Raw genomic sequence first — 24,602 nt, forward strand, 5'->3', positions numbered from 1 at the left:
CGAGACCAAGACATGATGCCAGCCATCAAACACCAATAACTTGATGAACCCTCTGAATAGTCTCTCTACCCGTCCTCGCAACTTCCTCAACTCTCAGTCTGAAATCCGGATCCTGCTGGCTCTCTCTTGCCACATTCTCACTGCGCACAAGATCGAAAGTCTCCTGCACCACATCCAGATACCGCACTACAGCCTCGCGTATTGCTTCTTGAGATTCTTCAGCTTTGGCACGGAAGGAATCTCTGAAGGTTCTCACCAAGGCGGTAAAGAGGTATTGGTTGGAGAGGGCGCTTCCGATAATATTCTTTCTTCTTAGGTCACTTCCTCTTCCTGAGGGGCGGTGTTAGTTGACGTGGGTCAAGAGATCCAGAATGCTTACCGTATTCTTGGTTGCATTTTGTGTATGAATATTCCATTGCTCTTCCAACGGTAGAGCTTCTGACACCGGAGAGCGAGTCAATCCGGAGGAGTCTGCCTGATCAGCCACGTACCTTTAAAGTTCAGGTCAACTTACCCCAGATCTGTTTCAAACTGTTCATTGATTCGCTCGATAGAGTCGAGAAGGAGTTGTTGTCGTCTGAATAGAGCTTCCATCAGTGGGGCAAGAGTATCGTAGTATTCGTCGAGTTCGGTTTCTGTGCCCATTAGTCACACTCTCTCTGACAGGAGGTTCGCCTACCGAACGGCTCGGATGCAGCATCCAGCATCGTTTCGACACTCTGGATAAGGCTGGCTTGCCGTTGCTGAAGACTGTTGCATAGCTCCTGCCACGGGTTCTCTAGATCCTGTACCATTCCTTCAATAATCTCTTCGTTCCAGTTGTGCGCCCCAACAGCTGGCGTGCAATAATCGCCATACTGGCGGCAAAAAGCAGAATATGTACCTAGGCTATTAGTAATGGAACAGAAAACCCTCTGCGGTAGCTCACCATGATTCCACTGGAGATAGTTAGCAAGGGTCTGTGTCAATGACAAGTCAACTTACCCCCTCCCATGCCTTCCCAGCATCCTTTGCCGACTGGGTCCAATATGCAATGCGTCGAGCTTATCCATTAGCCATTATCTTCTTGACGAAGACTAAAACTCACGTCCGTATACGTGTGCCGCAAAGTCCTGATTGAACGAGTGGGCTACACGGTTAACGACGCTTGTAGTCGAAGTAAGGCCCTGCATCATGTTAGTAACAGTCGGACTCTGCAATGGCCTTCGTACCCTCCTCAGCTGTCTCTCAACATCGTCTAGTGTCCTGCAGAGTGTTTCACGCCGCTCCTCACTCGCCGTTCGCGCCCCAGACTGAACCCACAAATCCGCTTGCGCGAGAAACGCCGGTATCTGGTCCTTGATGTACCGCGTGGCAATGCCTCGTTGACTGTTTGCCACGATGGAGATGCAGTGCTTGCGGACTTGCAGGATACCACTCAGCTGGAGATAGCGTGCCGACTTGGCCTTTGCTTCATCTCTGTAATGCCAGTAATCTTTGTTGCTGACACAAAAGATCTTGATTTCGTCAGCGGTCACACGCTCATTGTACTTGATCCTCAGTTCCCGCGTCACGAAAGAATTGCGAGTCGTCACAAGATACTGCTTGAGCCTGGGAAAGTTAGCGGAGGGCCTAGTTACCAGCCCGAGGACCTACTCAAACTGGTGGTTTTGCTTGCGGGCGCTATCCAATATCAGTTTCAGTCCAAAATGCGGCTGCAATCCACCTACCTGATGTTTCTCTGTCGTGACCAAAGTTCCCTTTGCTCCTTCATTTCTTCTTCTGTTAAGTCATCATCTGGAACTCCTTGATAGTCGGAGAGATCTTCTTCGACTTCGTTGGCGTCTCTTTCGTCGGTGGCAATGGCATCCGTGAGGTTCTTAATTGCCCTAGCCCGTTCACCCCTCCAGTCCCTGATTGCTTCCTCGGCAACAATGTCCTATCACAATTAGTATCGATTATGAGTTGAAACAGTTTACTTACATCAGATCTGGTGCAGACTATGCCGACGTTTGAGAGACTAGCCCGTCTCGCCAACTCAAAAACTTGATGGACTCCTTCGTCGGTAACTGCACGGCCGATGTTGCAGATGGCAAAGATCTCGCTGCATGTTAAAAGATACCGCTCCGTGATCATCCTACGAGCTGAGTTCAGATCTCGGAGCCCTAGACACCGTCAGTAGTGAGTGGCGCAGTCATTAGGAACATACCTGGCAGATCAACCAAAATCAGGCCTCGGCTGAGAATGTGTGCATTCAGGAAGACCCTATCAGGTTAGCTATACCAAAGCCCTGAGACAGATACATACTTGGTGCTTCGGATATACGGCCATTGAGCAGGCTGATTGCGTGAGGGTGGCTCCGAAGCCAGCTCCATCAAGGCCTTGGAACAAGCATCTTGTGAAAGCCCGGACTGCTTAGTGATGAAAACCGAAGGTCTTGCCCTGGAAGCCCATTGAAACAGTGTTTCGAGGACATCTTGCGCTGGTTGGTCGATGAGGAAAGCTTCGTCGGTCAGCCAGCCTCTAAACATGGCTCTAAAGGTATCTCTGGCGAAGTTGGCGCTATCCTCCACGTCCCGCCTCTCATCGGGTTCTATCTCATTGCTGTGAAGATGGTGGTGCCGGTAAGATTGGAGCATTCCAGTCAGTTGTTCTCGAAGTTCGTCCATGGTAAAGAGGTTGACTTCAATGTCGAGGGTGTCGCGGTTGTGATAGTGGAACTCTGTTACGACACAGGTACACGCCTCGCCACTGTTGCTCTGCTCTCGTGAGTATGTAGGAACCAAGATGAGACTGAAACTTACCGTTCTTGCAAGGCCCTTTACATCAAGGAGTGAGTTGAGCAAGCTGCTTTTGCCTGAAATTGTTAATAAATTGCCACGACGCGTCCATTCTTACATACCGACGCCCGAGTCGCCTACAAAGCCAACAGTTCGAGTCGATGGGTACTCAAATCTCGCTAATTCGCCAGCCTCATCATGAAGTCGCTTGATAGTCGACTCCGGACTATTATGCAGCGATGAACTTCCCAAAACGCCCTCAACAGTTGACATGAGTTGCTTGGCATCTCGAAAGGCCTGTTGAAACTCGGGGGAGTGAAATGCATCGTGTGGGAGCTCCTCATCGAGAACATTATGGGGCAACCTGTCAATACCGGAGCTTGAGCGTTGAGAGCGGCGTCTTTGTCGAGGAGTGCCGGCCCTTGAGGAAGTGGGCTCGGGGGTCAGAGATGCAGCTCGACTGTCAGATCCTCTAGCGACTCGGTCAACAGCCTCGGCCACTTCCGAGAGATTGTCGACGCCATTTGGCTCCGAAAGCCTCATGGTATTCATAGCACGGACAACTTCGTCTTGGGATGAGCCATTTCTGACGCTTACTGGGGTAGCTTGATTCCTGGTTGCAGGAGGAGGGGTTATCGAAACGGATGGAGTACGAAGCCTGCTGAGGGGGCTTCTGGGTGTCGAAGGACCCCCATTCGACAGAGACCCAGTCTCCGTGGAAGGTATCGGGATATCAGCCATCTCGATAAGGTCTTGGACAGTTTTAACGACAATACAAGGTAACAAAAGAGATATGTGACGTGACGAGCAGTGATTGATTTTTGCCTCACTTAAATTACCAACTCCGTGGGGTGGGGAGCCGAGGAATCTCTTCATGCCAAGACTGTTGTTGGTTGTTGGTTGTTGGTTGTTGGTTGTTGGTCCTGCCCGTATTGCGCCACACCCGGGCGGTTAGATGCGACCCTGGATGTGACCAAAAGCCTCATGCCAATCACAGATGCTGTCCGGGTAGAACTGAGGCATTTCCCCGTCTCAGCTGTCTGCAGCTAGCTGGTGAGAAGTGTAAAAACGGCAGTACAAGGCTCTTAGCTCTGAAGATAGTTTCAGCTCTAGACCTCTGTTTCAGGCCACGGCCTATTTTGAGCATGTTGGCGCGCGCATCTGTCTCTGATAAGCTCGAGTAGTTCAAGTCGCAGCCTTTACCCCTTTGCCGGCTCTTCCGGGCAAAGGTGAGGCCATTCAACCTGGTCACACCATTCCCAGGACACCACCTTCTCGAAACGTTCAAGCATGGGCCCAGAGGACCTCGAGGTTTGCGGAGAAAGAACTACAAGTTATGCAGCATCCTAAGTTTGACGATGGTCCAGAGGGAAAATAGATATTGGTCTCGTGCCTAAAGTATCGACCCCTGGTAGCTCAATCCACCACGCCAATTCAGGCCGGCACATTCCTACATAGGCAGCTTCACTAACATCTGAACTCCAAGTGAATACAAAACAATTCACTGCAATACTAAATCACCATAATCCTGAGTAACTGAGGATGGTGGCTTCGCCTTGGCAATAGGAACGTGGTCAATGTCAAGCCTGGGAGGCTGTTAGCAATCCGAGTTCAGCGTAAAAAGGATGATCCACTCACCCAAAGGCTGCAGGCCCTCCATTTCTCAAACCTTCTCCCTCCGTCCACTGTGAGTTTCCAACCAAGACCACGACATGAACTCGAAGCCCGTATCGATAATCTTGTGTCCCAATTGCTCTACCGTCTTCGGCATCAAGTAGGCAGATCAGATCCGGTACACTGGCAAGGGTGACCTGATCTTTGACTCGGAATGCGTGGATATTCTCGTTCTGGAACGTGACTCTGATTTCGTTTTCAGTTGGTGTATCTGTGTCGAAGGGGATAATCTTGGCTGAGCCTTCGGTGAAGGCTCCACGGACATGGCGCGTCACGCTGGTGATTTTGCCCGTCAAGATCCTTCTGCCAGGATGGGTAGCGAGGATGCTATCAACGATGTCTCGCTTCTCTGCCCTTGCCAACTGTACCGCTCGGCCAAGTCGCCAAGCAAGAGAGATTGAAGATTGAACGGCGACTTGCTTCACCTGTTGGCCTGTCAGTGCTCCAAGGGATATGCCTGCTGCCTGTCCCATCTGAACGCACACAGCCCGCAGCACATCCTCGATGTCCCGGTTGGAGTTCGATTGAACTTGCACGACCGTATTGCCCTTCCCGTCTGAAGCAGCGGCAGGTGCAAGTGATATCCCCGCGTTATTAGGAGTAACTTGCCACAGGTTCGGATACGCACGACCCATCAGATCGCCATCAATAAGGGGCTTGCCTGTCCAAAGTGCTGCTTGTATCCCCCTCAAGCCATTTGAGCCTCCAATTTCGAGACTCATCACAGCAGTCAAGTCATCGAGGCCGAGACCTTGCGATTTCAACACAGCGTTAACTGAGTTCTTGAGCTCCTCGCCGGACGGTAGTCGCTCTGAGAAGGTACTTGGAGAGCCCATGACAGCAACGGCTGGGATGAATCCTTCGTCGGGCAAATTTTGGGGAGATATCACATCCACAGAGCCGCCGGAAGCAAAGAGCTTTTTGACGCTGAGGTGGCTTGCGTAGACATCTCCTCCACCGCCGCAACCAAGGATAGCGCAACCTTCTGCAATCAGGTCGAGGTCGATTGGAGATAGGGTCCATCGGCCGTGAACAATCTTTGGACGGTAAGATGCAGTGAATATGGAGGGCAGTGATTTGTCCTCGACAATAAACGATGACTCCGTTGCCGAAGTGGAGGTTTCCGGCGTGCCGCCAATGTCGTCTTGCTCTGTATCCTGGGCCAAAGACGAGGGCCTTGTTTGGCTAGGCTTGAATCCCGTTGTTGAAAGTCTACCCACAGCTCGAACGTTGATGTGAAGAGACCTGGTGCTGACGTAGGGAACTGGCAGGATAGTCTCCTCCACAACTTCAGGGTTATCTGCCCCATTTTGACGAGCGTGAGAGATGGCCTGCTCTCGAACTCGTCTGACGGCTTCTTCCTCTGACTTTTCATCAGAGACGTGCGCTATCGCGTCACTGACACCCGAGACTCTTGCCATTGCTGCCCCAACAGCGTTGGCGACTTGGGCGAACGGCGGTCGAATGATGTCTGATACACCCTGTAGTTTGTCGGAGCAGAGGATACTGCCGCCTCCTACTAGGATGACCGGGACTTCTTCTTCAGTGGTTTTCATCTCGTCGAGGACTGTTGATAGGAGGACATTGATTTTGTCCTTGACCCGGCCAACGACGGATGGTGAGACATCGGAAACCAATGACCTGTCACCTACACCCTCCAGCCCACTGGCGACGAGGATATCCGTGGTAGTCAAAATGAAACCTCCAAAGACCCGAGCCTGCTGCGTCAAGTCTTTTCCCACGGAACGGGGTCCAACAGTCACTTCCCCAGACTCACTGAGTTGAACGACGGAGCCTCCTCCAACACCTATACTTCGCAAGTCGGAAACAGCAAAGTTTGTCCTCACTCCCGCCAAATGAGAGAATGCTGCTGCTGGCCGTGGAAGCCCAGATGGCTCTACAGCGCAGACATCGGACGTTGTCCCGCCAATGTCGAGGACGAGAGCGCCCTGATTGAGACGATCCTGAATGTTGGCGAGGAAGACAGCTCCTGTGAGTGAATTTGTTGGACCGGATAAGAAGGTCGAAACAGGTAAAGCCGATGCATCTTCTGCACTGATGAGGGTGCCGTCATTCTTGGTGAGGAATCTGCTCTTTTGTTAGCGGTAGTACTATTATCAAAAGGTCAACTCACAAATTTGCAGAGAGATTTAAATCTCGGATAGACCTCTGAAACTGTCGGATAGTTTTGCGTGCAAAAGGTAATATGGTTGCGTTGAGGATAGTGGCATTCTCTCTCTCAATGAACCCGATGCCTGCCACATTGTGTGAAAGGGTAATGTTGATGTCTTCTCCCAAGACAGAACGAAGGATCTCAGCGACCCTAGCTTCTTGGTGCAGTTCGGAATCTATCGGTGAGTAAATCCCAACAACCGCAATATCTCTGATCCCTGCTTTCCGAATCTCTTCTGCCGCTCTCTTCACAGCATCTTCATCAAGAGGCGTAATAACTCTGCCATCAGCTGGAAAGCGCAACTGCAGTCAGCAAGGATTGGAAATGGGTGAAGGAAATACCTCTTACTCTCAATACCGCCGGGTAGGGACTCGCTGTATCCTTCAACAATCTCCCTTAGATCATCAGGAAGACCGGCAAATGGAGGTACCTCCCTGCCATATGGCCCGCTCAGACGCAGAACAGCAATCTTGGCCAGTTTTCTGGAGTCCTTTTCGATGACGGCATTGATGAAATGCTAAAGAAAATCAGTGAATAGCTTCAGAAGACTATAGCTCAAAATGCTAACCGTAGTTCCGATATTGACGGCGATAATGTCGTCTCTGGCCTCCTGTGAAATGCCGCGAATTACCCCTTTGAGAGCTTCGTTGATACCATGGCTCGTGTCTGAAGTGGTAGGAATCTTTGCAGAGCCAAGTACACTCTCAATTGGGCTTGTTTCGCTCAAGACCAGATCAATAGCCACCGCATCCGTGTTGGTGCCGCCTGGGAGGACGAGATATTAGCTCGTAATTGATTGAACAGCTTTTCTGGGTCTGCTTACCAACGTCTACTCCGATGATTGTAGGCATTGTAACGAAGAACAAGTTTGGTGAGTGAGGTTATCTCCTATCAATCATAACAGGAAGCGAACAACCCTGCAAGCTTGCTGCACATTAATAGCCAAGAAGCTGGTATGACCTGCGGGGCCTTGCCAAGACGCGAGGGATCCTGTATCCGCAAGAGCCCATCCGTCGAAATGATGTGCTCACTAGCAGCCATGACGAATCTTTGATAGGATGCCGGCATCGGCTTCTAGCACCTTATGGATTGATGGGTCCCGAGGAGATGGTTCTGCACGGAATGAGTCTTTCATTTCATTAAGTGAGCGGGTCTATCGGCTAAGGATTTCAAGCTACTCATGACAGATTCGGAATGGTCGTAATACTATGTACTCAAACATGTTCATTTCACGTTGGACGGAGAGGCTTATACCTCGGCAGGCTTGATTGACCCTGGAGGTAATCCCTGTACACTGTTTACATGCGAGTCTAGGCAAGTAATTCATGTTTAAGAGCTAATTACAATTGACTCGAAGCCAGTAACCGTGGTAATTCAATCTGGCCAGGCTCGGTAGCTCCCTGACTTCTCCCACGTGCTACGGACTATCCTTACGTTAGGCTCTCGAATCCTCAGTTGCTCGTGGAGACTCGGTGGCCTCAACAGGCCAAGCCTTGAACTCCAAAAGGCCTTCGTCGTTACGAATAGCCTTCCCGTTGTTGCTAAACAAGAAATGTTAGCACGTTTCACGTATCAAGGTAACAAATTACTTTGTAGAGATGGGTAAACTTACATGTCTCGCTTAATCTGGAACAAGATCGCAAAGACGGTGACAATAGCCAGACCTATCATTCCAGCGCAAACCTGATATCCTACCTTGTAATGGGGTGCTGCATGTGGTTGTTAGAATATCAGAATTCCGAGCAAGGATCTTGAACGTACCGTCCACAGCAGGGAAGAGTAGAACCAGGGCCCAGGCATTAATGGCATAGACCATGGTATTGCCGAGAGAAACGATTAGACCACGCAATGTTCCGTTACCCTGGCAAACTTCATTCAACCAGGCGATTGTCAGAGACTGCGCAGGAAGGCCCGCCGTGATGAAGATGTATCCGATGAACTTGAGTGCCTCAGGGGCCTTCCATACGGCGACGAAGGCGTTTCCGGCTAGACAAAGCAACATGTTTGCAACAATGACAACTGGGCGGTTTTGGAGCCAGTCTGAGATGATTCCGCTGATGATGGAGTTTATAAGAGCAGCTCCTTGTCCGGCTGTTGGGATGTTGTTGATCTGAGGCACGGTGTACTTGCCGAGGTACTGGAGCCAGAGGTTGAAGTAGCCATCCCCCCAAGAGAAGGCACCATAGAGGCTGGAAAGGATATCAGTGACCATACTCGAATCTGGAAGAGAGTTCACATACAAGTAACACGTCACAAAGAGGTAGACATGCCAGGTTGTCCAAATGCCCTTGAAGCGCGCCCAAGTGATCTTCTGTACTGGTCGGCGGCCGACACGGTCCATTCTCGCGATTGCCAGATCGACTTCCTGGGAAATTATCAGCTAGTGAGACCATCAAGCGAGAAGACGAGACTCACCGATGGCTTCAGCCATTTTGCTCTGGTATCCCTTGGTTGATCGGGAAGAGCGTAAAAGCCCCAAATGGCAATGGGAAAGGAGATGATCCCATCGAAGATGAATAGCCACCTATACACTATGAGTCAAGGCCTAAGAGATCTTGGCAACTGTAGTCGAACTCACCTCCAACTCGCCATGCCCTTTCCATTCATGTTGGTGTAGAGACCCGCCTGGATGTAACCAGAGAACATGCCGGCCACTCGGGCAGAGACTTCATACAGAGCCATTCGCTTACCGAGCTCCGAAGGGGTATACCAAGCGCCAAGGAGAGCAGCGAAACCGGGGAACGCGATTCCCTGGAAGAAACCAATGGCAAAACGCAAGCCATATACCTGAAAAAAGATCAGCTTCAGAGTTTCCTGTTGAAGAGTGGTGCATACCGTTTCAGCATTCTTAGCTCCGGCAATACCCATCACAAGAACGGTCCAAGCAAGCTCGCAGATTGGCATGAGCAAGGACGGTCTAACACGTGTAGAAAGCAACATCAGCGGCACTGCCGGCTTCGTTAGTTGAGAGACTTGATCATGTGGAAATCACTGACCTGCTCCCGCAATAATACCGCAGTTGAACGTGGTTGAGAAATAGTTCAGCTCATTCCCAAAGAGTGACAGCTGCGAGATGGGTTAGCATTGATGAAACTCTCATTCAGCTGTGGGTCTTACATCCTCTTGCATGCCAGAGACGTAGGCATTGCTGGTACGAAAATGTTAGTACTCAAGAATGTGGGAGACATCGAGAAGATCCTACCCAATGTTGGTGTTGTCTAAGGTCTGCATGAAACACGAGAGAGCAGTGTAAGACCTGCAAAGGTTAGAAGGTAGCCCCTGCGGAACCGTGAAAGTGCGTACATGAGAAAGATGTCAAGCTTGCGAACCAGCCTTCGATCCTCATCCTTGTTGAAGTAACGAGGCAGCTTGAACCCAAAGACATATTTTCGATGCTCCTCTGTGGAAGCGTCGTCTCGGTCAGAGCTGCGGACATCAAGTGCAACCGGCACAAGGCCGTTACCCTTTGCATCGGGATCGTCAGATGCTGTGCGGGAGCCCATTGTAAGCCCTGTGTACCCGAGTGTTTGGAACGTTGGACGGTGGCATGCATCTTGACCCGGGAATCTGGGTGATATACCTGCAGATTGGGGGCGAGGCTAAGCATTGTCGGTCTAGCATGCTATTGCGAATTCTACCCAGGCAATGAGGCGAAAGAAACCATCTTGCAGTGGAGATATTGATCCTTCGATGGATGCTGTTTGCCGCGACTCCTACCCGACATATGTTTTCTAGCGTTGGGAACTATACGCGAGCCAAAGACGACACGATAAGGCAAGATGCAAAACAAGCGTCGGATTGCGAATTTGCCAAATAAGGCAATACGAAGCGGTTTGTCAAGGATGTCGATATAACGACGATGGATCAAAGTGGAGTTTGGGAATAAGCGATCCGAACTATTTCCACGGAGTCATGCATCCGCTTAAACGGTGGGAAGCGACATCGGATACCGTGATTGATAATACATTGAGTGATCCCACTTGGCCTTGCCTCCCTTGTCTTGAGCTAGGGGAGAGTAGTGTAAGCGAGACGACTTCATATCACCGACTCTCTTTAGACGGCACGCTATTCAGACAACCAAGATGACGAACTCCGGAGAGGAAAAGAAGAAGCGCATCTATCTCAATGCTTTTGATGCTTGCACCGTGGGCCATACCAGCCCCGGGCAATGGCGCAACCCGATAGACCGGTCGGCAGACAAGCGAGACCTCGACTACTGGCTCGAGACGGCGAAGCTACTAGAGAAGGGAAAGTTTTTGTCGTACTTCCTGGCTGACACGGTTGGGGGCTTTGATGTGTACAAGGGGAGTCGAGATCCTGCCATCAAGATAGGATCAGAGTTCCCTGTCACAGACCCTTTTGTTGTAAGTCTATCTACGCCCATGAGTCGCTGGGAATGTCACTAAGTTTTGGTGATAGCCCATTTCAGCCATGGCAGCCGTAACAAAATCTCTGGGTTTTGGCGTCACTGCATCAACAAGCTACGAGAGACCATTCTTGCTTGCACGTCGCTTTTCAACGCTCGACCACTTTACCAAAGGCCGCATTGGATGGAACATTGTCACATCCTGGAACAAGGCCAGCGCGTTGGCTATGGGGCTGACAGACATCATTCCTCATGATGAGCGTTACGCGGCAGCGGATGAGTTGATGGGACTTCTATACCAGTGAGTTTCCAAAACAAATGTCGACAGGGATAGACACTCCTAACGCCAATAGACTATGGGAGTCTTCTATTGCCGATGACGCGGTAGTAAAGGATAAGGAATCCGAGACTTATATCGACCCATCCAAGGTCCGAACAATCAAACATGAAGGGAAGTACCACAAGCTGGAAAGTCCGTTCATCGTCGACCCAAGTCCTCAAAGGACACCGTTCCTCTTCCAGGCCGGAACTTCTCCGTAAGTATTCGAGTTAACTGTATTTTTCATCACCACATTCTAACTTCTATGGAGTGCTGGGTCGACCTTTGCGGCCAAGCATGCCGAAGCCATCTTCATCGCTGGCCACGTCCCAGGTACCTTGGCACCCAAAGTTGCCAAGATCCGACAGTTGGCTGCGGAACAGGGACGGGATCCCCAAAGTCTAAAGTTCTTCCAATGTCTTACTGTCATCCTAGGAGAGACAGACGAAGATGCTCAGAGGAAGCTGGAAGAGATCAAGAAATACCAGTCAATCGAAGGCGGCCTGGTCATCTTCAGCGCTTTTACTGGTATCGACCTCAGCAAATACGATCTCGACGAAGAGATTAAACCTGAAGACAGCAAATCTTCAGCAATTATCCAGTCAGCATTCAGTAACCTTTTCAACGAGGAGCAGGGAACCGGAAAGTGGACACCCCGGCGAGCGGCAGAGGAACTCTCAATCGGTGGCAACGGAGCTGTTCTAGTTGGAAGCCCGCAGACTGTTGCCGACGGGATGGAGCGTTGGGTTAGGGAGGCCGATGTTGATGGCTTCAACTTGTCTCCTGTGGTGCAGCCGCAATCTTGGCAAGACATTGTCGAGTTACTTGTGCCGGAGCTGCAGAGGCGGGGGATCTACTGGGATGACTATGAGGTTCCGGGAGGTACGCTGAGGGAGAATGCCCAGGGCAAGGGGAATAGTCACCTGAGAAGTGATCACATCGGCAGTACATATGTGTTTGATGCTTCGAAGGAGTAGATCTATGAATAGATACATCAATGGTACAAGAAGTAACATTCGATCTAATCGATTAATGTGTCGTATGAAGTCTATGGCAAACACAACTCGCAGGTCCATCGAAAGAATTATCTATGGAGATTGCATAACCGTGTAGCCTTCAGTCAAGCCCGAGAAATAATAAAATCCGTGTTGATATAAGCCAGAGCAGTAGCCCTTAGATCAACAAGTCCTGTAATGACTTCCTCCAATGTGGCAGGGGCTTATGCACCTCCAGGAGGAAGCAGACCCTTGATAGGCTCGCCATCACGTCGACCACAAGACGTGAGCTCGAAAACCTCTCCAACCGCAATTCCACTGTTAAAGTCTGCCATGACCTCGACGATGTATGCTTCATAGTTGATGTGGAAGAGCTCTGGGATAGTTGTTGCGAATTTACTGCACAATTATTAGCGCTTGTACCTATTGGTCTTTTAAGAGACTTACCCAAGACCAAATCCATGAAGTGCGTTGTTCTCGTAGTGCAGAATCGCGTCGACTTCGAGGCTCAGGGTTTCGTTATCGGCGGTTTGAAAGATGTATCGGTTCTGGTAGAACTACACAAGAGTTAACATCTCTCCAGGTTTTAAGGGTACACATGCCACTCACACTGTTCTCTCCCGCTTCGTTGAGTGCAACTCGCTCATACGCAGCACCAACAGGCAGAATATCAGCCTCAAAGGCACCAGTGGCCTTGCCACCTTCAACATTGGGAGCCAGGGCAGTCATGCCATCCGGAGTGGAAACGTTTGCTGGGAGCGTCACGCGGAGATCTAGCTGCAGGAAGGACGATGTCTTGGGAGGGTTGAAGACGCCGTTGCCAGTGTCTCGACGCACGACTCGCTCAAGACCCAGGCTGAGTCCGAGTTGGATGAAAAGAGGTGAGACAAAGAGTACGGCACGCATGTTGAGATGATTGTAGTTGTTTGGTTTTGTTGAACTGCTGGTTGGTCCGTTGCTGTTGGCTGATGCTTCGAGTCTGCTGATGCTTCCCAATCCCTTCCACCCTCGACTTTATATACTTTCTCTCACATAGAAACCTGTGGGTTTCCATCTCCTCGCTGCTCGCTCTTCGCTCTCGCCTGACGTTGAAATCAAGCTCTCGCTATAGCATCGCCCTCAGTCATGGCGACCTACAGATTTCCGCACTGGCGCTAGTTCTTACATCCATGTCCGGAGGACCGCCAGATAAGCGAATGAAGCTTGCAGAACGTGGTAAATGGGTCCTCGCAGTAAGATTTTAGCATGGGGCTGCGCCAGCACCTGTCATCTTGACTTTTATTCAAGCTTACTTGTCGGCGCCAGCTGGGCTTAACGCCGATGAGATAATTAAACCCTTGTTCAAGGCTGTGTTTCTAGAATGGTGCGGCTGGATTACCATGGCCAATAAGAACTACATCTCCAAATGCAGTAATTAATGTAGGGCTGGAAGTTGAGAAAGAAGTGACACACGTTTGCAAGAATGTATTTTAAGCTATGGATGATGTAACCAGGATTGGAAACCTGGAGGCTTGTCGATGTAGCTAACTAATGAGTTATCGGGTACTTCTTGGACAGATACAGGATGACCAATGTCAAGACAATCTCGAGAGCAAAGAACATGGTCGCCATCTCATAACCAATAGGGAAGTGAGGAGCATCTCCTGTGTCGTAAATCAACAATGGCACCCAGGCTTGGAACGTGAAGGCTGCGGTTTCCACCACACCAATGACAAGAGCACGGTGTTCAGCCGAGTATGACAGGACCTCGTTGATCCAGGTGATGATCAGTGCACCAGCACCAGTCTCACAGAATGTCAGTAGCCATCCTGTCATCATGGCGGCGAGGTTATCCTCCGGCCATACAGAGAGAATGATGGTGCCGATGATGGAGACGAGACAGGCGGCAATGACGAGAGGCCATCGCAGACCAATGGCATCTGAAGTCCAAGCGTAGGTAAGAGTGCAAGCAATCTGAAGTCCATATCCAGCGCTGGGGATAATGTTGACCTCCTCGGTACTCCAGCGGCCCGTCGCCTTCAACCAAAGGTTAAAGTACGAGTAGATCTTGATACCGAGAACGTGGGCGATGAAGATGGCGCAGAACAGGTACACGTGCCAGGTTGAAAGAACTCGGCGGATGATCCCCCAGGTAAGCTTCTTCATCGGAGCTCGACCTTGCTTGAGCATGCGGTCGTTGGCCATCTGGAGGTCTTCAGGCTTGAGCCATCTGGCCTTGGATGAGTTTGGAGAGTCGGGGATGGCCCAGTAACCGTAGAGGCAGATGGGAATTCCGATGATGCCTATCACAGTGTAAGCCTCTTGTGAAAGATCATTGAAGAGTTCATTACATACCATCAAACACAAAAAGCCACTGCCAAGCCCGAAGGCCACTTCTTCCATCCATACCCGAGTAAAGAGCTGCTTGAAGATATCTACGCACCATGTCAGCCAAATTCAAACAAGCTGCCGGTCTACTTACCCCGAAAACATTTGAGCAGCACTAGAAGAAGCTTGAAAAATACAAGCCCTCTTCCCCAGCTCCATCGGCGTATACCAACTCCCAAGTAGCGTCATGACACCAGGATAAGCCGAAGCTTCCAACATGCCGACGATGAAACGCAAACCACAAAGGGTCTTGACGTCTTTGGCACCCGCCATGCCGATGACGATGAAACTCCAGATGAGCTCGGCGGTGGGCAGCCAGATGGAAGGGCGAACTTTGGTGATGATGATTTGGGAAGGGAGTTGACCGATGATGTAGCCAACTGTCCAGAAGGTGCTGAGGTAGTTGAGGTCATTTCCTGTCATATTGAGGTCTTCTTTCATGCCTGAAACGTAGGCATTGCTGACCTGTAAAACTGTAAGTAAACTTTCATACTTCTCAACACTATTGTTTACTCACATTCGTTTGATCAAGGTACTTGACGAAGTACGCAATGCAGCAATAACTCAAGATCCACCAGTCAAGTTTGCCAATGAGTTTCCTCTCTTCAGGTGACTTGTCAAAGGTATCCCAAAGTACAGCCAGTATCCGTTTCTTCAGAGGTCGACGCTCTTGCTGCTGAGGCGACTCATCATATTCGTCGCTGGCCGTCCTCTCATGAACGTCGGCGTGTTTCCCACCGACATCTTGTTGGTTCAAGCTGTTGCTTGGACTTGGAGAGATATTCATGGTCAACGATATCAGAATAATTGCCAATGATATTACAATGATAACCTCGACAGCAGTGTTCGTCTTGGGGGGCAAGAAAAAAGCTATATCCGAGCATCCTGATGCCAATCCTCTTAAATACTCGACCGCAAGTTTGCTATCTCCGGTATGTAAGTCACCCCACACAACCATGAGAACGTGATTGATGTCGACAATTGCGAAGAGCTGGCTATACCCAATCATTGAAACTCCGGTAGGCGATATGTAAGCGACGAAGGATCCGCACAACGCTATCAACCGGAGGAAGGCCGACAATTATAAACCTACACGGTAAAGATCGGGTCGGAGGCGCGCCGATTCACTGCCGGAGACATCCCATGATACCCTTTTCGGGTAAGAATCAGCGGGACTATCCCGAATGCTCTACCCTAGTTGTTGCAACTCAATTCCCATGGAACAAGGACTATATCATGGGTATTCCTCTCCTGATCCGGAGTAGTTCAGTCCCATTAGGCTCATCCTCGACCAGGATTCCACAACCGAGCGCAACCCCCCAAGTTCAAGATGCCTACCGAACAAGAAGCCCTGGCCATCTACGAGTCATCCATCCACTTTGATGGCCTCAACATTAGCAACTGGTCTCGCGACATTTTCGAGGCTTGGCATGCTGGCGGTATCACTGGTGTTTCCTGCACATGTGGTCTTTGGGAAGGGCTGCGTGGGAGTCTTGCCAATGTTGTACAGTGGAAGGAGTGGTTTGAGGAGCATTCCGATCTCATCGTTCAAGCACAATCAGCCAAAGACATCCGCGAGGCAAAGAAATCAGGACGCACCGCTGTGCTGTTGAGTTGGCAAAACACTTCCGGCATCGAGGATCAACTCTCATACCTGCGGGTATTCCGTGACTTGGGTGTTCGAAAGATGCAGCTCACGTACAACACGCAAAACTACAGCGGTGCTGGATACACAGAGATCAGGGACTCTGGTCTGACAGGCTTCGGACAGCAGGTGGTGACGGAAATGGCCAAGCTTGGCATTGTCTGCGATCTGAGCCATGTCGGCCCCCAGACTTCTGAAGATGTCATCAACTACGCACCAGCCGACAAGCCACCGTGTTTCTCTCACGTCCTTCCTAGTGGGTTGAAAGAACACCCTCGCAACAAAGATGACCATTTAATCAAGCTTCTCGGGTCGAAAGGTGGATTCATCGGACTGAGTCAGTTTGGCCCTCACATGGCCAAAGGCAACGACAGCACGGTGGACGATTACGTCGACGCTCTTGACTATGTTATCGGTCTCGTGGGTGAGGATCTGGTCGGTGTAGGGTCTGATGCTAGCGAAGGACACGCACGGCCGAGCGATTTTCTGGTCTGGTGCAACAGCGACAAAGGCTACGCCAGACAGCTCACACCATGGGGTAGTCAGAAGGTAGTGAAGCCGCTGGGAAAGCTTGCGGATAGGAGGCAACTGGCTCTTGCGATGGCGAGAAAGGGTTGGGGAGAGGAGAAGATGAGGAAGGTTCTGGGGGAGAACTGGCTTCGATACCTGGAAAAGATAATTGGGGAATAGAAATGAGACAAAAGGCTTAATGATGGAGAGATTACGGAGTAAGTTGCTACGAATCAGGTACTGGTGGTACTGAGGTTATCAACTAAATTGTGTCGGAGAGACATTCCATGTTCCGTTCGAGAGGAAGCCACTGTGAATGGAGACTTTGCCGTGCCAGTTATAAGCCTGCACAGCCTTCTAGTGGTTTTACTAGTAGGTTACGATCAATATAATGATATTTCCATCAATGAACGCTTATTACATTCCTCGGGAGACCACCAAAACTGTGTCACGGTAGGGATCCTCCCTCTCATACGGCATGTTGAGACTACCCTAAATCTGACTACGCATCAAGTCTTTCTTGCTGATCGAAGAAGGCAGACTGTCATATGGGTCTCTGAATCATTATCTGGTTTCCAAAATATCATCTCCTTAGTTTTTGAGCTCTTGGTCCACTGATGTAGCACCTATATAGTCCGCGATAGGAAAAGCTCTTGTTAACATGATGGGGTCCAAAACACGAACTAAAGCATAACAGTATTAGATTCTTCTAAAGTGAAACACACCAGATGATCCAAGAAATAATATTTCCCAAACATCGGAATGATCTTTTATCCTGATCTTAGACATTCCAGTAGCCTAACAATGTTGAAGAGAATCGCCACCTGCAGCTAACAACGCCTCGCCGAAGGCGCAGCTGTTGGGCGAACCGCTAGGCTTTTCCTCTTTCGAGTGAGGCTGAAGACACGACTTCCGCATACTCATTGGTCGCGTCTTGGGTGTGAGGTATGTATCTCGAGTTCTAGATTCCTCCCTCCTCGCTCCTTTCACTTTGCGCATCATTTCAAGGCGATCAGCTTGGCGTCGTCGGTGCCATGGAGATTGCCGCCTCTTGTATCGCGTTCGCGCAAGTCGCTGACAAGACTATCGGCACCATTAGAGGTTTCATTATTGACTGCAGGGATGCCCGTAGCGACTTGAGCGCTGTCAGCCGGGAACTGTCCAGCTGAAGCTCACCCTTAATATCCTCGAGGATTTGGTGCCAGACGGCAGTGAGACCGGAGATCCCTTACCTAGTAGTATCCGGGACGACATTCGAAGCATCATAAAGAATTGTCTCGATGTTGCGAAAGAGATCGACGATGTGCTTGTGGAGCATCGAGGGAGGTTTGCAGCCGTGAGCTGGGCTGCCAAAGGGAAGCAAAAAGTCAGTGCGCTCAAGGCTGTTCTTGAGGCTCATCGACGCGCCTTGAATCTTGCCGTGGACACGATCACTCTGTAAGATGCATCATTACCAGATAACTCGAGATTCTCAGACTAATCACGATGTCCAGCGCCATGACCAAGAGCATTAAGAACGATACCGAAGTCATCTTAGAGGACACTGCCGACATCAAGCAAGATACAGCCGACATTAAGGAAGATACGACCAAAATTCTCGAGGAAATCGCGAGGTTAGAAACACTCATCAGAAGAAACATCCCGGCCGAAAGCAGCAAAATGTTTCTCCTCAACCGATACCTGTGTGATCTAACTTCAGTTGCCGGGTCTGTCTGTGGGGACCTTTCCAGACCAGGCACTCCAGAGTCTGTTTCTGAGCGGTAAGATGACCGAGGCTTTACTGGTGTCAGGGGACTAATTTTGATAGGTCATTAACTCTTATTGCTACCGAGATAGCCTCGACCGACGATGTGTCAAGAGAACCTGAGGCAAACAAGTTGGAGACAGAAAAATCCGAGGCTAGCACTCGATCTTCAACTCCAAAGCCGTCACCCGCATCAACGGCGTCATCGGTACCAACGCCGCTACCTGTAAACCCTCACCATACCGGCGCTGAGAACCACCAAAGGCCACAACCAGTGGCTGGGAAATTTCTGGATAGGGCTCCCAGGAATTACATCAAGTCCCTGCCTGTAAGACCTCCCAACAACCAGAATATCAAGCAAAGCCAAACACGGGAGCGCGTGGAGACAATCCTCCCACATCCAATCCCTGTTCCTCTTCCTACAGAAAAGGTCGAGGCACGACCTGCTCAAGAGCCGGACCAAAGATTCACATTGGCCGGTGACACTGCCATTGTGTTCTTTGGGCAAGAAAAGTGCGTGTTACCGGGGCACAGTGTGCTTCTTTCCAAGAGCACTTCTTTCGCCTACTCGGTTGATCCTTTCTTATCCAAAGACCGTATATTCCGGTGCGGCCGGGGAATACGCTTGTCAGATGACGAAACGAAGCTCTACGTGCAATATAATGACCCCGACAACTCGACACGTGTGAGAGTCTTTGAATTTCCTTCCATGGAGCGGTTGTGTAGCTTCCCACACCAGCGAGGGTCCTTGACCAACCTCACAACCGATGGATCTATCTTCTGGGCCAGGGACCGGAGCAGTGAAAAATTTGGCAAGTGCAAGACCCTGCTTTACGATTGGACTACGGGCTGCCAAAGAGACGAAAAGACTGGTATACCCGATTGTATCTCCCACAACCCCTCCTTGCCCTTAGACTGGGACCGCGGGCTGTGTCTTCAGTGGACACGGCTGAGGTTAGGAGAGGTTGGGAATTTGCACCTGTATCGAGTCAGCAGGACTGGACCTCGCTTACTCGGAATCAGGGTTGAAGACGTGATGCTATCAGACACCCCTGCGAAGGTATCCCAGTGCGAGTGGAACTTTTCCGATGATGGTCGCCATATCGTCAGCTTCTTCAATATCGAGAGCAATCCTGTGGTTGAGACTTGGAGCTTCAAAGATGATTTAGCTGCCGAGGGAGACCCGAGGCTAAAGGTTCACCGATCTGAGAAACATTCCTACTCACTCAAAGCCCATACTCACCCAAATGGGAAGGATTGCAACTGCTATCCTAGCTCAGTCGCAGTAGCAGGCAACCTTGTCGTCGTTGTCAGTTACGTCTACAAGCCTCACATCTCTGCCCTCCTGGACTACTTCGTTACAGGCTGGAACCTTGACACGGGAGACGTTGTGTTCCAGCACGTACTTGGCACATGGGACACTGGGGACGTCTTCCTCACCAGACTCTCCCGCGACGCAAAGATCCTACAGATCAGCCGGAAGGCCAACGGCGAAGAGGAGAAGGAGTGGAGGAAATTCCGCAACTTCAAGTCTGCCTACCTGCACTCGGCATTGGAGATTGACGGGCCGGATCTGCGTCTGGTGCAGAACTATGCGACTTTTGACAGTGAGGACGTGAATGCGTTGGTGAAGGACATTGGGCGGACGTTCTTCTTGTCTATGGTGGAGCCTGCGGAGGAAGGGAGGTTGTCGAGTTGGGTCTTTGATTTTGTTCTTAACCTGAAGAGGCTAGATGGGTCGTGAGAAAGACGAAGATTATATCCTTTTCAGAGATTTAGATGGGCCTTCAGAGTGGTGAAGACGTATTGAGATTTTAGAACATGGCATCGTGGCTATGCTGGAAATAGCACCAAGTACCCCGAAATAGTAGAAAGTTGAAGGGAACGGCAACGATCGAGTCTAATAATATTCTTCAAAAGACTAAGAGAAAGTTTGCAATTAGCAATGTTTTTCGTTTCTATCCTCCCATAACTAATTCCCAGTCAACTCCATTGCCAAGGTCTCTCACTCTGCCAGCTCTCATTCAAGGATAGTAGTAAACTCAAACCTCTCCTTGTTCGTCAGCGAACCATCTGCGCCCTCTCGATCAGTGCTTGAGCTGAGGTCCTTCCAAGCCTCGATCAGCTTCAGCTGCTCCTCGCACCTCTGTCGCGCCAAGCCGAGCCCGTCTGAACCCAGGGCGACTCGAACTGCCCAAGTCTTTCCAGCCGCGAGACCTTCTCCCTTAACAACGTCGACGATAGCATTAGCACCCTTTGTCACATCTCCGGGCATGTGTACCTCAGGATTGGTTGCAAACTTGGTCACAAGAGAAGTGAACAGCGGGGTATAAGCCTCGATGGCCGGACCGTTGGCCCCGAATCCGGCATCTGATGGCTCACGCGGCTGGCCGAGGTTGGTAGGGAAGCCACCAAGCTCAAATGAAACACAGCGAATCCCAAGAGGGCGGACTTCCTTGTGCAGAGCATCGACCCAGGAGCTCATGGCAGCTTTGGATGCGGCGTAGAGAGACATGAATGGGAAAGGTGTCCAGGCAGAGCCGGAGGAGGTAAAGGCAATGCAGCCATTGCCTTGAGCTCGGAAGAGGGGAAGGATGGCTTGAGTGACGCGGATGTGTCCAAAGAAGTTGACTTGGAAGACGGTGTTGGCGAGGGCATCGCTGGAAATGTGTTAGTTAAGAGACTGGTTATACATCGGGCAGGGCTCTCACCCAGCTTCTTCGGCACTGCACATGGTAGACATGCCAGCATTGTTCATGAGAACATCAATCTTGCCAAAGATCGCCCACGCCTTTTCAATCTTCGCCCTGAGATCGACAATATTGGCGGTAATGTCGAGTTCAAGAAGAGCGATCTTGTCCGACTTGAGATGGCCAAGACGCTTCTCGACGTTGCGGCCAGAGGCAATGACCTTGTCACCTCGAGCGACGACTTGCTCGATGAGGGAAGCGCCAATGCCGGAGGTGGCGCCGGTGATGAGCCAGATGAGAGGAGCCATTGTTGTTGGTGTTGGCGGTTGGTTGTGTTGGGAGTAAAGTGAAGTTGTTGTGATTGAAGAGTAGTTGGTGAAGAGTGTTGATTACTGTTTGAGTCTGCGTTGATGATTCTGGAATTGAGTCCATTTCTCGAAAGGCAAGCGCATCTTTATAGACATCAAGATGCTCCTCTTGATACCCTCAAGATTCGCGGACGAAGTATGTAAGACGGACGAAAATGGTTTGGTCCGAGAAAATGTGGCGCGGACGAACGAATTTCGTCCGCCCGTCATCTATTCGTCCGTGACACCTCAGCCTGTCAGCACAACTCTCCTCATCAACATCGACCACAACCGAGGACCTGCTTGGTCCGTCTCACCATGGAAGACTCTCTTGCAGATCTTGGCATCTCGCTGATTTCAGGAGGGATGTCTGATAGGCCGAGGAAGCGGATGAGGAAGGGGACTCGCAGTTGTACGGAATGTAAGCGACTCTTCTGCCTTCAAAAGGCTGCGCGGTTTCTTTTCGTGCATGAAAGCTGATCTTCAATGATACACAAGGCCGGAGACGCAAGATTCGCTGTATCTTCACTCCTAGCAGTTCCGTCTGCTCTCATTGTTCGGCTCGCGGCTCTACCTGCATCGACCAGAATGAGGGCGTGGACACTACAGAGAACGCCGAGCCAACAAGGCCTCGGACCTCTACACCCTCATCCGCATCACGGAGACGGTCCAGAGTTCAGTCTTTGCCAAGAATATCCTCCCGTCAAGGAGACCTGACGGCACGGCATACCCTCGTCTCGGACGAAGAGACCTCGGATATAGAGACGCCATCAGATCATCCACCTCCTCTCGTTGCTGTCCTAGATGACACCCACGTATGCATCTTACTCTTGGCAACCGTCTTCTTCAATTGAAATCTCACGCTCTGTAGGATAATTCTTCAATGCAATCCACCCGTGGCAGTCACATCAGCCAGGCTACAGCCCACAGAGCAAGGATATGCGGGACCATCCGCTCAGCTCTCCCCAGCTACGACGAGATTACAGCCACTCTCTCCAAGAATGGATCTTGGTGGGATAGCTTCCGTCAGAAAACGCGTGCCATTTCTCAAAGCGAGCCTTTGGAGCCGCTACTTTCGTTCGCCGCCCATGCATACACAAGCACCAGCCCAGCCGAGTTGGCCATCTTGGCTGTTGCCTATGCGCGGAGTTTAGGTCAAGGTCATAGAATATTTACTCTCGTGGATACTCTCATCATTGGTGACTTTGTTCTGGCGGCTACACTGGATGGCATGGAGTGTTTGGTCTTGCTGGCCAAAACGTATACAGACATTGGACAACCACGACGGGCGTGGTTCACATGGCGGAAGGGTTTAGCCATTGCACAGATGATGGTAAGTGTGATTATTCTGCTCATCTTACAATTGCCAACTGTGATAATAGGGCATGCACCGTCTTAGTCCAACGGCCCCTGCTATCCGACAGCGGATATGGTGGGCTATTTATCACGGCGATCGCTTCACCAGCCTGCTTCTCGGGCTCCCTCATGGATTCAACGATGCCATTCTAGACACCTCGAAACCAAAAGATGCGGATTCAGGCTCACCCGAGGTCTGGGTTCCCATATTCATTCACAGGTGCGCAGTCACCGCCGGAGAAGTCATCAACTATCTCATATCACCTGGAAAGCCATCTTTCGCCAAGGCATTGTCTCTGGATGAAGAGATGGATAGTATCTACAACTCAGTACCCTCAAGCTGGTGGGATATCCCGGACAAACTCCCCAGCTCCCGTGTTGAGCTCAATAGCCTCGTTGACAGACTGTTGATTCACTTTTTCTTCTTTCACATACGCATGTACATCCACCTGCCATTCCTGAAACACTCCTCTTCATCAGCATCACAAGAAGTAGCTAGGCTATCATGCACAAGCGCAGCCAGACAACTAGTGAAGTGCTTCTTGGTTCTTCACGCCGAGGTGGATGGAGCGAGCCTATTTGACTGCAAGACCTCAGACTTTGTTGCTTTCACGGCCGCGGTGGTCTTGCTTATTGGAAACTCTATCTCAAACGATCGCTCTAGACCAGAAGATTTGCAACTTGCCACTGATGCGGAGAGGATCTTTCAGGCGTCCGAGGAAGAAGGATGTAGGATGGCCAGTCAGTGTCGAAAGGCATTGGCGCTTCTCTCCAGTCCTTCACAGCACGGAGGGTCTACTCAGGAGATCCCTATCCCATACTTTGGAAGGGTCGTACGGAGAGTTCCAGTGCAAAGTTCCCGGGCTGGAGATGAAAGACCGGCCAGTGCCTATCCTCAGTTAACACCGTCTACGACGGAAGCATCTTCTTCTGATGCACACAGTACCTGGGGAAGCGCATATAGCCTGGATTACATGGGGTTTACTCCAGCTCTGGCAATGGATGAGATGTGGGGATTTGGGGGAAACTCTGAGGACGACACGATGTCCCCGTTTGGACTGGATGTTGGGATGCTGGATATCGATCAAGACTGGAGCTTGTTTCTGCCTTCAACACATGCCTAAGAAGGAAGCCGGAATATGGCAAGAGTAATGGCATCGCCTTTGTCCAATATCATCATGCTCTTGATAGCTTGCCAGATTCATTACCTTTGCTTGTTTTGCTGGGTCACCCGAGGTTGTTTATTGCTTATTGCATTGAGTTTCGGTGCTGTTATGTGTTAATAACTCTACTCTTTGTTTGGCCGAAGTCCGCTTCATTAGCCTTCACTCGCATGGACAACTACGTTGTGATGCATCTTGGCTGAGAGGATTTTCAAAACCGGCGAGAACTTGGCAGTCTTCAAAACCGTAACTACATCAATAAATCTCTTGAGGTCACTCGACCTTTTCGATTAAAAAGGACCATTGGCTGTTATCGGCGATGGCGACATCGTTGAAGTAGTCGTTTCACCGTGGTTAACCGAACCTTACCTTGACAACCGAGGATGCCGCTGAGTGATGTTCCTCATCAACATCCACGCTCCAACGTTGACTCTCCAAATAAACTCCGATTACCTAAACTCAGTCTTCATCTTCTTGGTTGTGAAATCTGGCCT

General features: G+C 50.5%; 11 protein-coding genes across 11 annotated transcripts; 4 read left to right on the forward strand and 7 right to left on the reverse strand.

Annotated features, from left to right (window-relative positions):
• Positions 1 to 25: 25 nt before the first annotated feature.
• On the reverse strand, positions 26 to 3,500 carry MRS44_002230 (uncharacterized protein; the record flags this gene model as incomplete). The annotated part of the gene is made up of 14 exons (XM_065622741.1): positions 26 to 330; positions 380 to 471; positions 515 to 635; positions 680 to 938; positions 985 to 1,043; positions 1,088 to 1,166; positions 1,212 to 1,590; positions 1,636 to 1,662; positions 1,710 to 1,918; positions 1,963 to 2,144; positions 2,189 to 2,217; positions 2,287 to 2,738; positions 2,784 to 2,836; positions 2,882 to 3,500. 14 exons carry the CDS (start codon positions 3,498 to 3,500, stop codon positions 26 to 28), a joined length of 2,865 nt encoding a protein of 954 aa, XP_065478813.1.
• Positions 3,501 to 4,260: 760 nt separating this feature from the next.
• On the reverse strand, positions 4,261 to 7,457 carry MRS44_002231 (uncharacterized protein; the record flags this gene model as incomplete). The annotated part of the gene is made up of 6 exons (XM_046278940.2): positions 4,261 to 4,345; positions 4,398 to 6,521; positions 6,568 to 6,895; positions 6,955 to 7,123; positions 7,175 to 7,371; positions 7,430 to 7,457. The coding sequence occupies 6 exons, from the start codon at positions 7,455 to 7,457 to the stop codon at positions 4,261 to 4,263; spliced, it is 2,931 nt and encodes a 976-aa protein (XP_046126802.2).
• A 584-nt stretch (positions 7,458 to 8,041) lies between these two features.
• On the reverse strand, positions 8,042 to 10,109 carry MRS44_002232 (uncharacterized protein; the record flags this gene model as incomplete). The annotated part of the gene is made up of 11 exons (XM_046282522.2): positions 8,042 to 8,147; positions 8,219 to 8,315; positions 8,368 to 8,795; positions 8,847 to 8,971; positions 9,022 to 9,130; positions 9,185 to 9,393; positions 9,442 to 9,554; positions 9,603 to 9,672; positions 9,724 to 9,754; positions 9,809 to 9,862; positions 9,910 to 10,109. 11 exons carry the CDS (start codon positions 10,107 to 10,109, stop codon positions 8,042 to 8,044), a joined length of 1,542 nt encoding a protein of 513 aa, XP_046126803.2.
• Positions 10,110 to 10,688: 579 nt separating this feature from the next.
• Positions 10,689 to 12,268, forward strand: MRS44_002233 (uncharacterized protein; the record flags this gene model as incomplete). The annotated part of the gene is made up of 4 exons (XM_046282523.2): positions 10,689 to 10,970; positions 11,026 to 11,273; positions 11,326 to 11,508; positions 11,563 to 12,268. The coding sequence occupies 4 exons, from the start codon at positions 10,689 to 10,691 to the stop codon at positions 12,266 to 12,268; spliced, it is 1,419 nt and encodes a 472-aa protein (XP_046126804.1).
• A 242-nt stretch (positions 12,269 to 12,510) lies between these two features.
• On the reverse strand, positions 12,511 to 13,192 carry MRS44_002234 (uncharacterized protein; the record flags this gene model as incomplete). The annotated part of the gene is made up of 3 exons (XM_046279685.2): positions 12,511 to 12,685; positions 12,734 to 12,843; positions 12,896 to 13,192. The coding sequence occupies 3 exons, from the start codon at positions 13,190 to 13,192 to the stop codon at positions 12,511 to 12,513; spliced, it is 582 nt and encodes a 193-aa protein (XP_046126805.2).
• Positions 13,193 to 13,813: 621 nt separating this feature from the next.
• MRS44_002235 (uncharacterized protein) lies at positions 13,814 to 15,440 on the reverse strand (the record flags this gene model as incomplete). The annotated part of the gene is made up of 4 exons (XM_065622742.1): positions 13,814 to 14,568; positions 14,621 to 14,700; positions 14,748 to 15,118; positions 15,171 to 15,440. 4 exons carry the CDS (start codon positions 15,438 to 15,440, stop codon positions 13,814 to 13,816), a joined length of 1,476 nt encoding a protein of 491 aa, XP_065478814.1.
• A 543-nt stretch (positions 15,441 to 15,983) lies between these two features.
• On the forward strand, positions 15,984 to 16,988 carry MRS44_002236 (uncharacterized protein; the record flags this gene model as incomplete). The annotated part of the gene is made up of 1 exon (XM_046271531.2): positions 15,984 to 16,988. One exon carries the CDS (start codon positions 15,984 to 15,986, stop codon positions 16,986 to 16,988), a length of 1,005 nt encoding a protein of 334 aa, XP_046126807.2.
• An 818-nt stretch (positions 16,989 to 17,806) lies between these two features.
• MRS44_002237 (uncharacterized protein) lies at positions 17,807 to 18,207 on the reverse strand (the record flags this gene model as incomplete). The annotated part of the gene is made up of 2 exons (XM_065622743.1): positions 17,807 to 17,891; positions 18,041 to 18,207. The coding sequence occupies 2 exons, from the start codon at positions 18,205 to 18,207 to the stop codon at positions 17,807 to 17,809; spliced, it is 252 nt and encodes an 83-aa protein (XP_065478815.1).
• Positions 18,208 to 18,293: 86 nt separating this feature from the next.
• MRS44_002238 (uncharacterized protein) lies at positions 18,294 to 20,296 on the forward strand (the record flags this gene model as incomplete). The annotated part of the gene is made up of 2 exons (XM_065622744.1): positions 18,294 to 18,568; positions 18,616 to 20,296. 2 exons carry the CDS (start codon positions 18,294 to 18,296, stop codon positions 20,294 to 20,296), a joined length of 1,956 nt encoding a protein of 651 aa, XP_065478816.1.
• Positions 20,297 to 20,572: 276 nt separating this feature from the next.
• MRS44_002239 (uncharacterized protein) lies at positions 20,573 to 21,550 on the reverse strand (the record flags this gene model as incomplete). Its single annotated transcript, XM_046282525.2, has 2 exons — positions 20,573 to 21,212; positions 21,264 to 21,550. 2 exons carry the CDS (start codon positions 21,548 to 21,550, stop codon positions 20,573 to 20,575), a joined length of 927 nt encoding a protein of 308 aa, XP_046126809.1.
• Positions 21,551 to 21,710: 160 nt separating this feature from the next.
• Positions 21,711 to 24,069, forward strand: MRS44_002240 (uncharacterized protein; the record flags this gene model as incomplete). The annotated part of the gene is made up of 4 exons (XM_065622745.1): positions 21,711 to 21,895; positions 22,128 to 22,404; positions 22,461 to 22,922; positions 22,972 to 24,069. The coding sequence occupies 4 exons, from the start codon at positions 21,711 to 21,713 to the stop codon at positions 24,067 to 24,069; spliced, it is 2,022 nt and encodes a 673-aa protein (XP_065478817.1).
• Between the last annotated feature and the right edge of the window lie 533 nt (positions 24,070 to 24,602).

Source organism: Fusarium solani (genome assembly GCF_023522795.1).
Source record: "Fusarium solani strain SB1 chromosome Unknown bctg00000001, whole genome shotgun sequence".
Lineage (NCBI taxonomy): Eukaryota > Fungi > Ascomycota > Sordariomycetes > Hypocreales > Nectriaceae > Fusarium > Fusarium solani.